The sequence below is a fragment of the Zonotrichia leucophrys genome, chromosome 12, assembly GCF_028769735.1.
Source record: "Zonotrichia leucophrys gambelii isolate GWCS_2022_RI chromosome 12, RI_Zleu_2.0, whole genome shotgun sequence".
Lineage (NCBI taxonomy): Eukaryota > Metazoa > Chordata > Aves > Passeriformes > Passerellidae > Zonotrichia > Zonotrichia leucophrys.
The window spans coordinates 13,498,551-13,515,471 of NC_088182.1; the positions used below are offsets into that span (position 1 = coordinate 13,498,551).

General features: G+C 40.0%; 1 protein-coding gene across 2 annotated transcripts; it reads left to right on the plus strand.

The window, feature by feature from the left end:
• The first annotated feature begins 1,318 nt into the window (after positions 1–1,318).
• On the plus strand, positions 1,319–13,192 carry CHDH (choline dehydrogenase). Of its 2 annotated transcripts, none has more exons than XM_064723994.1 (8): positions 1,319–1,403; positions 4,828–5,625; positions 6,033–6,184; positions 8,950–9,079; positions 9,836–9,970; positions 11,062–11,204; positions 11,996–12,098; positions 12,679–13,192. In XM_064723994.1, the coding sequence occupies exons 2-8, from the start codon at positions 4,881–4,883 to the stop codon at positions 13,095–13,097; spliced, it is 1,827 nt and encodes a 608-aa protein (XP_064580064.1). In that variant the 5' UTR covers positions 1,319–1,403; positions 4,828–4,880; the 3' UTR covers positions 13,098–13,192. The 2 variants fall into 2 exon arrangements, with proteins under 2 accessions (XP_064580064.1, XP_064580063.1); XM_064723993.1 differs by lacking the exon at positions 1,319–1,403 and adding an exon at positions 2,243–2,444.
• Positions 13,193–16,921: the final 3,729 nt, after the last annotated feature.

Here is a 16,921-nt window from a genome sequence, read left to right on the forward strand (position 1 = left end):
AAATCACCTACTTCTTGACAGGATTTTAACATCTGAACATCTGTATAGCCAAAACATTTCTTTTTCCCAGAGCTTTGAAAACATCCAGGGGAAAATCTACTGAATATACCTGATAAATACTGCAACAGGAAACAATGAGTAGTTTCAGCTTAGTTTGCAGTGAATACTGACTTTAAAATGATAAATATTCAAGTATCCATGCATTTAAAAACCAGCAAATTCACCTGCACAGAATTCTCAAAATTTCTGTTTAAAGGCCATGTCTATGATTCAGTTGGTAACAAAGGGGTGAGATCACCAATTTCTAGTCTGCAAACCTGTGAAATACTGGACACCTGCAGGAGCCCTTACAATGAAGTGGAAGCTCCTCTATTTTTTCACATTCCAAACAATGAACTTAGAATCTTGTTCATCTCTACATCTACCCCTATTTAACTGCTGAAATGGCTCTGTTACTTCATGAAACTCCTATACTCTTATACATATTTAGTGCATGTTTTCTATGGACTTTTTATTTCCTTACCAAATAACAGCACTGAAAGTGTACAAAACTTTTTCAACACTGCAAGCACACATCAGTTTGGTTTCAAGAATTCTTAATCACTGCAAAGATTAAAGACCACTTATATCAAGTACACATTTACTCACAGTTCCACAGGGAACAATTACTCTTTTCCATTAATGAATAATTATTCAGAAGTTTGGAATGTGGTGCTTGAGTGTGGATAACCAATCACCCAGAGACTGTCCATTATCTACTTATCTGATTAAGAACAAAAACATGAACAAGTAATTAAGCTAGAAAATTAATAATGGTTCAATACATTCTGAGAAGAATGGTAAGGAAGGACATGGAAAAAACACAGCATCTAGAAGCAACATCAAAGATATTGCAGCAAAGTCCCTTGTCCTTAAATGATGTCAGGAAAAATTATAAGATGTCACAATAATCTTGGTTTGTCTTCATTATGTCAGCTTTGTTCTGAAAGGGTAAACAAGACCCCCGAGATAACCCTCCCAGAGTGGTACTGCCTCTTCCCACAATACCAATCCCTGCCATTTCTCAGGGAATTTGAGCTACTCTCATTACCAGCACGTTTTAATGCAGTCTTGTCTACAACGAGTATGCACTACATTAGCATATACTGGAGATATTCAGAGGAAAAAGCCAATAGAGAAGCAACTTATCTGAGTTCTATTGCAGAATTATTAGTTCTTCTGCTTACCCAGCAGGAAACTGTCCAGAATTATGATTGAACACACACTTTTCAGTGCTATAACCAAACCTGAACATCGTCACTGCTGAGGTAACGAATCAGCCAGCACAGGCAGGCCCGGCGGGACAGCGCGTTTGCTGCTCTCACTTTAATCAAGGCTTTCTCCTGGGAGCACGCATTGCACAGGTAAGAATCGCAATTAATTAAAGGCATTGCATAGGTAAGGATCGCAATTAAAGCCTTCAACTGCAAGTTCCAACTCAACTTTCAGGGGCTGCCTTCGAGCACTGCGCCCAGCGCTCATCCATCCAGAGATATCTCCGGTCAGCGCCGGGCCGGAGCAAGGCACGGGCACGGAGCGGGGACACCCGGGGTGTCATCCCCGCCGCCTTGCAGCTCCCAGCGCTCCCACTGAAAGCGTTTTCGCAGCGAAACGAAAAACGTTTTTTCCTGCCCCGCTGAGAGCGGGGTGAAAAACTTGGAGCGCTCCGGGAAGGAGCGGGGTAGGGTCGCCTCAGCGCGGGGCTGGCTCTGCCCCGCGCCCCGGAGCTCCTCGGGGGAGCTGCCAGCCCTGTCCCGGTGGCACTGGCGGAGCTATCAGCCCTGTACCGGGGGAATCTGGCAGCCCCATCCCGGTGGCACTGGCGGAGCTGGCAGCCCCATCCCGGTGGCACTGGCAGAGCTGGCAGCCCCATCCCGGGGGCACTGGCAGAGCTGGCAGCACTGTACCGCGAGTACCTGGAGGAGCTGGCAGCCCAGTCCCGGCGGGGCAGCGCAGCCGCCCGGGGACTCGGGCGGGATGGGCGAGGCCGAGGACTTCGCCCGCTGCCCCTCGGGGCGCTTTCCGCTCCTGCACAGCCCGCACAGCGGCCAAAGGGTGCGTTCCGGGGGAAGTCCCAGCCGCGCTCCTGCCCGGCCTCCCCGCGGACTCTCCCGCCGGGGCCCCCGCGCCGCAGGGACCACCCCGCGCTCCGCCCGCCGCGCTGGGCCGGCCGGCTCCGAGGGTCGGCGGCAGCCCCCGCACACCAGCGGCCTCCCCGGCTGGGCTGGGACAGACGCGGCCTGTGGGTGCCCTGACCTGCGGACGGGACCGGGACAGACCCATCGCCCTCCTGCTCGGGAGCGGCCGCGGTCCCGGTCCGGTTCGGGAGCCCCAGAGCGGGGTCGCGGGCAGAGCCCGGAGCCGCCGGAGCTCACAGACGCTTGTGCAGAGGAGGAAGCGGCGAGGTAAGTCAGCTTGAACACTTTCAGCACTTTCAGCCCTGGCAATGAAACTTACCACGATGTTTTTGAAAGTGAATAAACTTTCTCCCTAGCAGGAATGAAGGGAAAGTTAGTCCAAAACATTCTGCAGCAGATACATTTAAACCTGTTACACTGTCTGCCGCAGGGAAAAACAAAAGAAAGAAAAAGCAAGATCTGCTTTAGCCTGCGGAGCTCTTCCTCCTGCCCTGCACAGTCAGGCCCGACAGCATTCGGTGGTAACATGAAGGGTTAACATCCTAACAAAGCCCCATTGCTCCGCTACATTATGTGTTGTCTGTGCTCTGAACATCTCTGGGAGAGGGTCATGATTTCCATCTGCCAGAAAGAATGTTCTTGTTCCTCCTCTGTCAACAGAGCAGGGAGTTAAGTGTTTCAGGCACTTTTCTTTTTGTTTCACTCTCCTTTTTGTTTCAGGATCAGTTTAGAAGAAATGGGGTAGGATAGTGCTCATGCAAAGGGACCACTGAAAGAAGAGAGTGGATGTGAATCAATATGGCAAAAAGAACTGTGCATTGAAACTAATCTTTTATTTTTTATTCCATTGAAACTAGTGCGTTAATCCATTCAATCAAAACATGTGTGCTAGATTTATATTAAATCAGACTGACTTAATTTTTGACCTCTGCACTTCAAAACTCAAAAGCACCAAGGTCTGTGAATCATCTACACACTGACTGCCAAAGTCACTTCACTGTTATGGCCAGGACACTGCTGACTGATTTTACTCCCAGCTCTCTTTGCAAAACAAAAATTCTCTCAGGTGTTATTCTGCCAGTCCTGTTCCATTTGAAGTAAAATAACAAAAAAAAATGCAAAGAAAACTGCTGCAATATTCAGAAGAGTCAGCCACAAAACTATAGTTCCCTATTGGGACAGAGTGTCTTTTCCAGATTATCAGGGCCCAGGCCCCTATTCCACCAACTCACCACTGTGGTGCTCCTGGATCAATAAAGTCCTGTGGCCCACCAGTCCCACAGGGTAAACACAATTATTGCAAAACCATAACCCTCTTCCTCACAACCAAAACAAGTAAAAACCTCCCTACCTTTGCATCCTCTGCTGCATCACAAGAAGCTGGTAAACTTTTTCTTCAAGAAAGAATCCTTTAATAGACTTCACCTGCAAAAAAAAAAAAAACCTGACAAGTCCCCATCTCCAGCTGGGAACAATTTCAAGTTATCCATGTGAGGAGAATCAGCTGGGTGAACTTTAGGCTCAGAGATATCCCCAGCATCTTTCTTTTTTTCTTTACAGAACAAATTGTTATCCATGGTTGGTTGTTCATTCAGAAGTTTTGGGGCTTGTACAGCCCCAAACAAGTTTATTACAAGTTTTCCTAAGAAAAGTCAGAGAATTATGCTTCTTCCAATCTGTTTCCCAAGAGTCAAGGAACATACTTTGTGTATAAAATTGTATAATGTACATGGAAAATTTTTAACATTTAGCAGCAATTTACACCTAATTTTGTTACAGAAGGCTCAACGTATTTCAGGAGAATTCTTGCTTATCTCTCTCAGCTGGGCAGTGCTGGAAGAGATAAGTGTAGTGGACTCTGGATAAGTTGCTGTCTCTAGAATGCAGGACAACAGCTTAGACTGAAGTCATAGGCCAGGGAGAAATATTATTCACAGTCCAAGAAGACCCCACTTCAATAATTGTTTAGACCAAAAGGAATGGTTTCAGGGGGAGGGAGCAGGAGAAACCCTTCAGGCTGGCCAGGACCTGTAACACACAGAAAATGTGCCACTGAGTCCCTGTGCCCAAACCAGTCTCCCCGTGTTAGGAGACACCCGCAAATCCAGCAGTTTTCACCTTAGGGATAGCTGGAAATGAGTTTTTTACACATTTGTTTTGTGGAGACACTCTCTGGCAGAATGTGCAGTGAGCATACTCATCATTTCCATTGTGAATTGCCTTGTGTGATATCACTGTCACAGACTCACAGAGAAGTTTTTGAAATTGTTGTTCTTAAATTCTTGCTATTAGAGGTGTACAGAGAGAGACTGCAAAGAATGCAAAAGCTTTTGCTTCTTCTGGGTTTGGCAAATGCTTGAAAATATATATCTGTCTCAGGAACCAGAAGCAAATCAAAATCAGACTACATATAATTTATGATAGTACATTTGACTGCTGCATAGACTGTACTAAAAGAATAATAGGACTAAATAATAATAATAATAATAATAATAAATTAATAATAATAATGTTTACCTGTTTATTGCCATTGTTGTTAACTTTTTGGGTAGTGCAAATGGGTAAAGTATACCATTGTCACCTGAAAATGACTGACATTTTAGCGGTAGTAATGCTTACATTTTAATTAGTATTTTTGGGTTTTTTCTAGGGTAAACCACTGGGTTTTTGTCAGAAATTCAGCAAGAGTGACTATCAGTAAAGATGTCATATTTAATGAAAGGATTTAAGCGTCACAGTTCTGTGATGTGCAAAGTAGCAGGAAGCCTGTTTAGAGCACACACGTTAAAGAACACATTCGGCATCAATGCACAACTCAAAATTTCACGCGCATCATCCCAGCTGAGCTCTGCAAAGACAGACTCTTACAGTTACATCATTGTGGGGGCTGGCTCCGCAGGCTGCGTGCTGGCCAACAGGCTGACAGAGGACCCGCACAGCACCGTGCTGCTGTTGGAAGCCGGCCCCAAGGACACCGTGCTGGGCAGCACCAGGCTGATGTGGAAGATCCACATGCCCGCTGCCCTGACGTACAACCTGTGCGATGAGAAGTACAACTGGTACTACCACACCACCCCGCAGAGGCACATGGACGGCCGGGTGATGTACTGGCCCCGGGGCAGGGTGTGGGGCGGCTCCTCGTCCCTCAATGCCATGGTCTACATCCGCGGGCACGCCGAGGATTACAACCGCTGGGACAGGGAGGGCGCTCAGGGCTGGGACTACGAGCACTGCCTGCCCTATTTCAAGAAGGCACAGACGCACGAACTGGGGCCGGATCGGTACAGAGGCGGGAATGGCCCCCTGCACGTGTCGAGAGGGAAAACAAACCATCCTCTCCATCAGGCGTTCCTGGAGGCTGCCCAGCAAGCCGGGTACCCCTTCACGGATGACATGAACGGGTACCAGCAGGAAGGCTTTGGCTGGATGGACATGACTATACACAAAGGTAAACCAGAAAGGGTCCTCGAGTAATGTCTATTTCTGACCCAGAAATAATGTTGAAATACGGACAGATAATCTGCACTGAATGCCATTTGAGTGTTTAGGTTACTGCCCAGCTATGGCACTCTGTATTTACACCTATTCATCTCTCAGCAGCTTGCTATCAATGTACTGTGCACTTCACTGCAAGTTGCATTGGTGGAAAAGTACTGATTCACAGTTAAATTATGTCATTGTGAAATTTGTTATGCTAAAATAATATCTTTAATTATTATATCAAATCACATTTGCTTTGAACCCTATAAACTCTATGAAGACTTTCCCTCTGTAGGCATCCTGGTGGTTATTGGCCAAAATCTGAAGCATACTGAGCATGACTGTTTTGATGTTTAATGCAAATATACATTGTAGGTCAAAGATGGAGCACAGCTAGTGCTTATCTTCGCCCAGCCATATCACGCCCAAATTTCTCAGTTGCAGAGAAGACACTTGTAACAAAAATCTTGTTCCAAGGAACAAAATGCATTGGTATTGAGTATGTGAAAAATGGGCAAAGGAAAAAGGTAAGAGATTTTCAATTTTCAGTATGAGAGGTATGAATCAAAGCTAAATTATATATTTTCTTTTAAAAAGTCTATTAAAATTGGCACTTTACTGTGCAAAATGTTCTCTTTATTTAGAGGTTGTGTTGTTACTTTCAAGATATGATTCCTTGTCAGTTATTTTGCAGGAGATGATATATTCCAGTTGCATTGATTTAGAGATTAACTTCATCATCACATTTCCATCTGCCAGTGCTGAGGGGACAGGCCGTAACTTGATGTTCCACAGTGTTGTGTAAGCCTGGAGCCTGTGGTGCAACCATGCCCTGTCCCAGCACATTGACCAGAGTGCTGCAATGGGGATGTTTCTGAAAAACAATTCTGGCAGAGGAAAGTCTGTAAAAGCCAGATACTGGAATCTGAATTGCTCAAGGGATAGATGACACATCTTGCCTTATGGTTGGCTATGGAATGAATATTTCTCAGTTTCAGTCCAACTCCTGCTGAAAATGTGATTGTGTGGAAGGAAGCTTGAATTGTTATTGCAAAATTCTGGATAATGGGTTGATTTTATGTCTCTTTCAATACATTGACCTCTGTAAGACCCAAACCATCCTCACTTCCTTTAACAGCTGATTGTGGATTAGTCTGTAACCAGGATATTGCCTAAAAGGGGCTTGTATGCTAATAACTAAGATATTTGGTCAGAAAGGACTACAAAACAATTACAAAGTGTAATAATAATATCCTAGAGAGAGCTGAGTACAGATCTGGGTGGTTTGAGTTCAGTAACTCTTATAAAACTCAGCAGACAGTGTCTGAGCACCTGCCAGAAGTTAAAATGCAGTATAAATAATCTGTTCTTTGATTTCCTAAAGCACAGATCAAATCTGCTGCTAAGTGGATTGCAAATGATAATCATTTTACCAATATGAAACAAAAGTTACAGAACCTTTAACTGATTTCATAAGCTATTAAATTTCTGTGAAAAGAGTACCTCTAATTGCTCTTCTTGTACCATTATCAAGATTAATTTTGTTGAAGAAAGTATTGAAAACCCAATTACACACGATCAAAGACTTTCTAAGTACTGGACCATTTAATGGCAAAATTCTTCAATTGCTATGAATTTTCATACATACTAATATATGCATGAATTCTACATAGTTAATAATATATGTTTATATCATGTATTGTACAAAATACATCTTTGAAGTATTTCCCTTCCTTCTTTCCCCCTCCCCTTCCTCCCCCAGCATCAAAACTGCAGGATTAGTATCTGCTTTTACTTTCTGGAAAATTTTATACCTGTCAGGATGGAAGAACTAATAATTTTATTGCATTATGACCATCAAGATGAAGCAATTGACTACATTAAAGTGTTTTTGTTTTTACAGTCTATTTTAGATATAATCTCATTTACATCAGTCATCAGCAAAATGAAAAGATCATCAAACCTGATTCAAAAGTTATTCAGAATGTATTCACCAGCCAATGACTTGTTATTTGTCTAACCCTGAAGTCCTAGAGATCTCCCAGGACCCCAGTAAAAGTAGGAAAGATAGATTGAACATTCCTGGAGTTTTTAAGTTCAGAATCAAGCAGAAAAGTACATTTCTACTTCATATTTCATATAAAGGATGAAAATGTTTTCATGTATTGTAGTCTAACTCAAACAAAAGTGTATCAAAGTCACTTTTTCCTCTTACCATGTTAGCTGAGACATTATGAAAAACTTCTTGTGGGACAGGAATAACTACAGTGCTGACTTTGCAGGGGATTTAGACTGAGCAAGCATCATTTGAATGCTGCTCTGAACAAACTGGTACCAGTTCTGTGTGTAAATGTAAATAAGTTAATTAAGTTTCTATAACATGCAAAATCCAGATCTAAGTATTGATTCAACAGGCTCTGATACAGTGTTTATTAGTCTTAACACACTAATCATTGCCCAGAGCAAAGCAGTAACAAACACAAGGTAACAGCACTGGCCATCTGTTGGCCATATTGGATAAATAGTGTCAAAATTCTTTTTATTATTATTAACCATGGATGTTACTGTAGCAACATTTTGCCATCTTTCTGTATAGCTGAGGTGTCATTCAAAAAGGACAAGGTTCCAAGTTTATATGCATTAATCGGTTAAAACTCCAAGTCAAAGGCAGAGGAATAATTTAGCAGCCTGTGTCATGACCAGCTCAGGGCTCAGACCAAACCATTTGATGAAAAGATTGTCAGCAAAACAAAATTCAATCTATGCCTGCTACTATTTTATCAGAAGTGCTTTGGTGAATGGTAGGGAGGGATTTGAGGACTACCATGAGCTGAGAAATCAAACCTTAACCTTGGTTGAATCTAAAAAAAAAACAAAAAAAAAACCTCTTAAGAACTTTTGAGCTACCATGTCTGTGAATTCCAAATCTTCCTTAGGAGTTCTAGTTTTAATTTATAAAGGGTTACTGAAAATGGCAGAGAAGCTTGGCTGCCTGATCTGAGTGCCACAGGTGCTATTCCCCTGGCAAGGACAGGAGCTGAATGTTTCTGTGCCATACAGTTTGAGTGGATTGTAAAGATGGGAATAAATACAGGAATGATCAAAGCAAAAGCTTGATTACTTCTCTCTGTGGAAAATTCTGACAAGACAGGAATACATTGAAATGAGGAAAATGTGAGGGAAGGGTGTCTAATCTGGATCAGAGCAGCATATTCAAACAGCAGCCCCTGGTGTTGCTCACATTCAGCTCAGGCTTTATAATCTTAGGGCTTTTGTGCTCATTTCCTTTTAGGTTTTTGCCAATAAGGAAGTTATTTTAAGTGGAGGTGCCATAAATTCTCCCCAGCTGCTAATGTTGTCTGGAATTGGAAATGCAGATGATCTAAAAAAACTGGGGATCCCTGTTGTTTGCCATCTTCCTGGTAATTCTTTTTCTTTCTTTCATCTTCCTATGGATGCAACTGAATGACCATTAAATTAAATTAATCATGAAACAGAGTTTTCTTTATGTCAAGTTGTGTAGCCTGAAACACATGTTGAAAACATGTTTGTTAGAAATCAGTGGAAAGATGTATTGATTTAATACAAATCAGTGGAAACATGCATTGATTTTTGAACTAAGCAACAAACTCCTACTCTTTCTTCACCACATCTGACAGTGAAAAATGCCTTTCTGAAGGCATATTTTTATAATTAAGCAGCGCACTTGTCATTAAGAGTTTTGAATTAGTTTTGATCCACTACACATTGTGTAAACTCCCACTGTCATAAATATTCAAATACAGAATAAATAACATGAACTTTTCCTTAAAGCTAAGGAAGTTAACACAGCATTTAGGAGTAGTGGCAATTTTACAACAACTGATATATCTGCCATTTAACTTTCCATTTTCATTCCAGTTATGTATGTAACTAGTATTGCTATTCTAGTTCTATATGTAACTATTTTCATTCTAGTTATGTTTATGAAAACATATGAAAAAACTTATTCTGACATGAGCAAAAGGCTGATGTGACTCATGGCCTTGGTCTGTGTCACCCCTGCCCTTGTAAGAGCTTGGTTTAGTTCCCACTTAAGATGTTCTCTGCTTGAAACATGGTGGGCAATCTTTCTGTGCAAAATAACTTTTTTTTTTCCTCTCACTTTCTTCTCCCTCTTCTCTTTCTATCCTCTGCAGGAGTAGGGCAGAACCTGCAAGATCATTTAGAAGTGTATGTCCAGCAGAAGTGCACCAAACCTATTACTTTGTATAGTGCACAAAAGCCACTGAACATGGTGAGGATTGGTCTCGAATGGCTCTGGAAGTTTACAGGTATGAAGCAAAGTCTGCAATCATTTTACCACTGACTGATTTAGAATTATGACAGCCTTTTATCCATGAGTTTTATAGGCATGGAGCCTTAATGTATAATCTTTTCCATGCTCTGAGAAATAACTGGAATTTGCAAATGGATTTGAACTATTTCTTTTCTTCTGTAGCAGAATATTTTAAAGTTTTTATGTCTTAGGTAATGAAGGAGGTTATTATTAACATTTCTATATCTACATTTAAAAATGAGTGCTCCTAAGAAAAGCTATTGCAAAATAGATGGAGAAAATATTTTAGTTTAAATTAATGTGATGTCAATAAAAGCATATTATTGAACTGACTTCTGTATAACTGTCTCAAAAGAATTAGTTTGTGGCTCTGATCAGAATCTTTTTGCCCTGTAAGCAAATGTGAATTGCCTTTCCTTAGAATGACACATGAATTTTACAGTACCTTAGTCATAAATTGTACCTTAAAAAGAACCAGTAAATATAATCCTTAATGGCAGTAAAATAGCTTGGCCAAAATTGAGCTCCACATACCTAGCTGAATTATGTTATTATTTGGCAATTTATTCTGGGTATATGTGGCTTTTTACCATGCAAGTAAATACTGAGGGCAAACTCACAGTTTTAAACAGAAATGAAAATAACATAAGGCACATTGCAGGGCTTTATCTTTCCCTTCAGGGCAGGCACTGTGGATGCTCTGCCTGCTCCATGTGACTGATGGGATAACTGGAGTGCACAGAGTGAGCAGTGCAGGAACACCAGGATGTGCAGCCAGTTCCCTCCACTCCTCTTAGGACCAAATCTGCTTCTGCAGGCAGAGCCAGTGAGATAACTGTAACACCCCATCCTCAGATCAGTGGGATTTCCAAAGTTATGCTTATTTACATTTATCCAGGAACTTAAAAGGCAGATGAAAGTGGTGCACAGTGCCTAAACTGCAAGCTGCTCATAATGCATTTGCATTCCTTGCAATTAACAAATCAATTATTCATGGTAGTGCATCTACAGGTTAAAAACAAGTGGACCTGTTGCTCTTTGGAGGTATTTTAATGGGTATTTTAATCCCTCCTTTGCCCTCCCTAGGTGAGGGAGCCACTGCCCACCTGGAATCTGGGGGTTTCATCCGCAGCGAGCCCGGGGTGCCTCACCCCGACATCCAGTTCCACTTTCTCCCTTCCCAGGTGATTGACCACGGCCGGGTTGCTTCCACTATGGAAGCTTACCAGGTGAGGCAAAGAGAATGTTCCAGAAAGGCTTTGTAGCCATTAGCAAAGAGGTTTATGCTCCATTATAAATGTTGATAATTTGGCTATATACTGAAAAATACTGTATTCAGTTTAATATGAAATAGACTGCTTAACCTCCTTCAGAGGAGAAAACACAGCCTTGTTATTTGATATTGCCACCAAAATTATCTTAGCTTTTATCTCTGGGAAAGAAGGCAAGTACTGAATGAAGTATTCACTGTGCTAAAGTGCCCTAGTGTTGTGGGTTAGGACACAATTTTGCAATGGAACAAAACCATTCCTCTGCAGTTTAGATAGAGAAAGGTTTGAGTGAAAATGTATAGAAACACTCATTAATTCACTGGCACAAATCCAAGCCCCTTTTTAGACTATCATCTTAATCCAAAACTCTGAGTACTAATTCTGGGGAACTGTGACTGAATATACATCTTTTTCCTCACTAATCTCCTTCCTTCAGAGACCCAATAATTTGGTCCAGTTGCTGATTATATTAGAGAGCTCTGATGCTACTAAATTGGAATGGTTGTATTTTAAATGAAAAGAACAGCTGTGATTTGATGTGACAGACATATTTAGTCCCTGCAATGGAATTACATATTTACAAAATAAATTATATAAAATGGAAAAATGCTCAATGGTATTTTCCACTATCTCTGGTTAATGTTTATATTTGCTGAATTTGTAAAGTCCGTCTAAATTGCAATAAAAACTCCAAAAAAGCGATGTTGAATTTGGAAGTAGACCTGGTGGGATTGTGCTGTGTGTTGCAGGTCCATGTGGGACCCATGAGGAGCACAAGTGTGGGCTGGCTGAAGCTGAAGAGCTCAGACCCAAATGAGCACCCCATCATTGAGCCCAACTACCTGTCTACAGGTAACTGCAGCCTCTCCTTGCTCTGTCAGCTCATTTCCTGCCTGTTTCAGGAGCTGATTTTTGTACCTACTCAACACAGTTCAGAAGTGCTGGTTGGTACATTGTTACTTATTTCTCATTTATAAAAGCCAACTAGTATGATAAGAGGTGATTGTGCAAAGCACTGTGTAAGCTAGAAGGAATTTCCTGTTGGGATGAAGTCAGAATTCTCAGTATCTGCTGTGTCTTGCTGTTTGTTTCATCACCACCTCTGCTTGTGAAGGAATTAATGTCTTTTGCTCCTTTGTGCTGAGACTATTTTCCTTTTCCTAGACAGTGGGCACATCAAGATAAAGTGCAATTCCTCACAGTTCACATCTTCCCTTTTGGGCTAATGCAGTATAAGCAACAGTTTTGTTCACAGTGGATGTAAATATCTGTGACTTTAAAAAATATTCTTCTTTATTGTGGCTTTCAGCAAGAAGTGAGACTTTCCTTCCAGCTTTTTTTCCCCACAATGCTGCTTTTTTCTGTTTTGCATTCTGTGTATACTGGTAAATTAAATGAGTACTTACAATTTTCTCATTTTCTCTCTCTGCAGAAAGAGATATTTGGGAATTCCGCCAGTGTGTCAAGTTGACCAGAGAGATCTTTGCTCAGAAAGCTTTTGAAAAATTTCGCGGGCCTGAAATTCAACCAGGAAATCATGTTCAGTCTGACAAAGACATAGATGCCTTCATAAGGCAGAAGGCTGATAGTGCTTATCATCCCTCCTGCACCTGTAAAATGGGTCAGCCTTCAGACAGCACCGCCGTAGTGGATCCCCAAACAAAAGTCATTGGTGTTGAAAACTTGAGAGTAGTTGATGCTTCAATAATGCCCAGTGTTGTCACTGGAAACTTGAATGCCCCAACTATCATGATAGCAGAGAAAGCTGCAGATATAATTAAGGGCCTGCCATCACTTCAGGAGAAGAATGTTCCTGTATACAAGCCCAAGACCTTGGAAACACAGAGATAAATTAATATTCTCATCCTTTCATATCATTTGATATTTAGGCTTTCATCCACATGTTGGTATCTCACACTGAATATGCCAACATGATAAATATGCAAAACAACATATCCTATTAAAATACCTATTAATTTTAATAATTTTTTTTGTATTAGACTACCTACTGGTCTTTTTAAATCAGCTGGCTTAAGTTCCTTTTTTAGAATCATAGAATATGCTGAATTTCATGGGACCAATCAGGATCATTAAGTCCAACTCCTGGCCCTGTGCAGAACACTCCAAGAATCACAAATTTAATTAAATATGACCTTTTGTGGTAAATTCAAATCTTCTGTTGAAGAGAAGCTGTTTCTAAATCACAAGAAATACCATGTGACTGTATGAGGAATGGAAGAGATTAATGTGGGCTGTTCTGAAAATGATTATGTTATTTGAAGAATTTTAACTGCTATGAGAATTTTACCCAGGAAAACAGCTTGTCAGTAATCACCACATCCTGCAGAGAACGGTCAAGCAAATGTAAGCACTTATGCAATTCCAAATTCAAGAGCTGAATTAGTTTGTATCAGAATTCATAGGAAAGGGAGGAACCTGCATGTGCTCAGAGTTTGTCAAACATGACAAACATTTCCTTTATGAAAGGAATGCACAGTTTACAAATCCCACTCAGATTTAGGTTTCACTAAGCTCAGCAGCCTCTAACTGTAGAGCATTCAGGGAGAAGACACACAGTGTATTTATCAGAACTTATTTTTCTAAAAATGCAGAACTAGAGTTGAGATTTATAAAAATCTACTGGAAAATTATTTCCTCTTTGTTTTGTTTTGCTTTTGATTTTTTTTTAACAAAGCACTTAGTAGAATCCTGCTCACAATTTAAGCTGATGTAGTTTTACCACTCTAGCAGTAAGAGATCTGCACTTTGTATAACATCCTTAAAGTGATTGGTCTTTGCTCAGATGATTGTCTGCAAAAGATATTTATCAGTAAATATTCTGAATGGTGCCTTGCTATCACTCAAATTTTATTTAGAAAAATTACCAAACTATATTTAAAATGAAATGTTACTCAAAATAACTGTATAAGGTCAGATACTGATGATATGAGGTCTTTTTAAATTAGAAGGCAAATATCTTATTCAGTGAACCAATGCCATATTCTAGTTAGGACTTAAATCTATGCTTTTTTAATTTTCAGATGTGTAAGTTAAAATACTCGAGCTTTCATGGCTGTTTTTGATGTCAAATTAAAAACCTAAAGAAACTGAACTCACTGAAGGAAAATTATTCCATTGATTATTTTGTATTTATTAAGTATTCCAAAGTAACTTCTGACTAAGCAGATGTCAAATCATAAAGTAAAATCTTCTGTAGCCTAAGATTGCTCAGGACTTGTGACAAAGAGAATAAACAAATTTTCAGCAGAAAAATTGGAATTTTACACAATTTTAACAGACTGTAGAAAACCTTGCTGAGTCAGATGTTGGCTGGAGGGACAACTGCAGATGTTTAAGGCAGATACTTGTACCTGCTGCTGCTCTCTGTAAGGCACTGACTGGAAGCTCTGCTGAAGGAAAGGACTTAATTCTTCAGAGCATCTGCATAAACACAAACAAAACCACTGAAGATGGAAGATAACAGCAGTGAACTCTGCTCCAAAGGGAGACAGGTAAAGCCTTTCTATGTATGTGATGCATTCTTTTGAAATGAGGGGAAGAACAAGAATATTTCACATCACAGGTGATTGATTAGCTGAGTTAAGGAGACAATTCCTCTGGTGAGCTCTTTGAGAAAAGCATGGACTGTGTATTGTGTACCTCCTCATGGCAAATAATTCTTTCTCAGCAATTATGCTTGTGAGATTTATCTTTAAGGGTGTTCAGTAAGTTCTAGTGTCATTTGAAATACAATTAGGATATTTTAAGTTATATATACTGGTGAGACTTACCACAGCCCTGTGCAGTTGAGAAGGGAGGCAGTTTGGCAAGATGAGACACTGAAATTCCTGCATTTGCAGATGTACAATGTGGGTTCCCACTCCAGGCATGCAAGATGGGAATTGTTATTATGCAACTTCAGAGGATTAACTGGCCACTGGCTTACATAACTTACCACTGAACATGCACAGACCTCTCTGCTGTTATGCCAAGCTCTAAAAACAAGGAGTAAATGGCAAGGTTAGGTATTTATGTGTATTATCCTCACTGCTGCACTGAGAAATCAGGTAATCAGGCATTTCTTCTGAAACATCATCATCTTTTCTTGCAGTTCTAACCATCCACAGACATCTTGTAGATTCCTCTCCTTCTAAACACTTGAACATTTTCATTGCTGTGGGCTATTGCTTTACTAATTCCAGCCTCACTGCTGTAGAACACTGAGGCTCCCTCATGAGATTGCTTTGATGCAGTGCTGGAGGGTTTGTTGCCCTGGGGAAATCTTTAAGTAGCATCAATTTAGCATTAATTTGTCCTGTGTTGTACCTGGTTGCTGTTATTGAATTCTTGTTAAAATTGTACTGACTTTCAGCAGAGTCAAAGGGTTCTTAAAACAGGTCTAGGTTGTTCTGACATATCCTGTGGAGCACTGGCAGTCTCACAGCTACAATTAACCATCTTTTACACCTTACTGGACTGCAGAACACACTCTGTAATTCCACAGTTTGACCTATTTAACAGAATAATACAGTGTGAGTATTCCCAATTCTATCCAGATATAAATTCTATAAATATGCATATAATATATTATATGTTCAAAACTAGTTCAAAACTGTAAAAACTGTTTAATTCAATAATTACTAGACCTCCCAGCATAGCTTAGACCAGCAATGGAAGAGAGAACCAGCAACTGCAAGAGAGAACACCAGCATCTCCTTGGGAATGGCTTGCTGCAGATGCTCCAGGCAGCTGGAGGTCTCTGGCTGGGGACAATGAGATTAAGAAAGAAAAGTGACCAAAAACATTTCTTTTGTACACACATTTCAACTCAAGTGGTTTCAGTATGAGAAGTGCTTTTAAAAGCAGCAGAATTATAGCAGTTTTTGTAAAATTGCATTGTATTCAATTTATGTAAGATTTTGTAGACCACAACCTTAAAATCCTTGCCAAGTGCCCACTGTCAATAAGTCTGCAACCAGATCAGGCAGTTATATGAACACTGGAAAAGTGTGCTTGGAATTACATTTTCTATAAAATAAACATAAAAACGGATTTAGAGTAATAACAAAAGCATAAATAAATTATGTAAAATTTAGATATATATAATTAAATAATAATGAAAGTAATTAAATAATTTAAAAAATATATTAAAGTATAGAAAAATATAGATATACATCATTAAATAATAATAAAAATAATTTCTTTTTATATTATAGTTAAAATGAAGAGGGAGAACACAAGCATATCTTATTACATTATTACAATTTTTAGTCTCAATTCTTCTGTCAGCCAAGCTCCAAAAAAAGACTATGTTCAAATATGAATATATGTTATAGATTCACTTTTTCAGTGAATTTACTTCACTGTAGAATACTTACCAGTGTTTAATTCTTTACTAGTATTTTCTCTCATTAAATACATATATAAAAATTTGGAGTCTCATAAATAATGATTTAATTGTTGAGAGAACTTCTAGGTTTTTAGTACTAATTACTATGATTGGTAGTATTCTAAGGATGCCAATTACCACATAATTTTGCATATATTGATTACTTGTTACCACATTTGTCCATGTATGGACAAAATACAATTCTGAGATTGTTTTCCTCCTTTTTTTTTAAAGTTTAACGTCAGTTGCCTTGAAGGTGGTTATCAGAAGTGGCTTTACCACAGTA

Coding starts and splice junctions, on each gene's coding strand:
- CHDH (XM_064723994.1), top strand. CDS start 4,881: ATGTCATATTTAATGAAAGGATTTAAGCGTCACAGTTCTGTGATGTGC. Junction 9,080..9,835: donor TGTTGTTTGCCATCTTCCTG/GTAATTCTTTTT, acceptor TATCCTCTGCAG/GAGTAGGGCAGAACCTGCAA. Junction 11,205..11,995: donor CCACTATGGAAGCTTACCAG/GTGAGGCAAAGA, acceptor TGTGTGTTGCAG/GTCCATGTGGGACCCATGAG.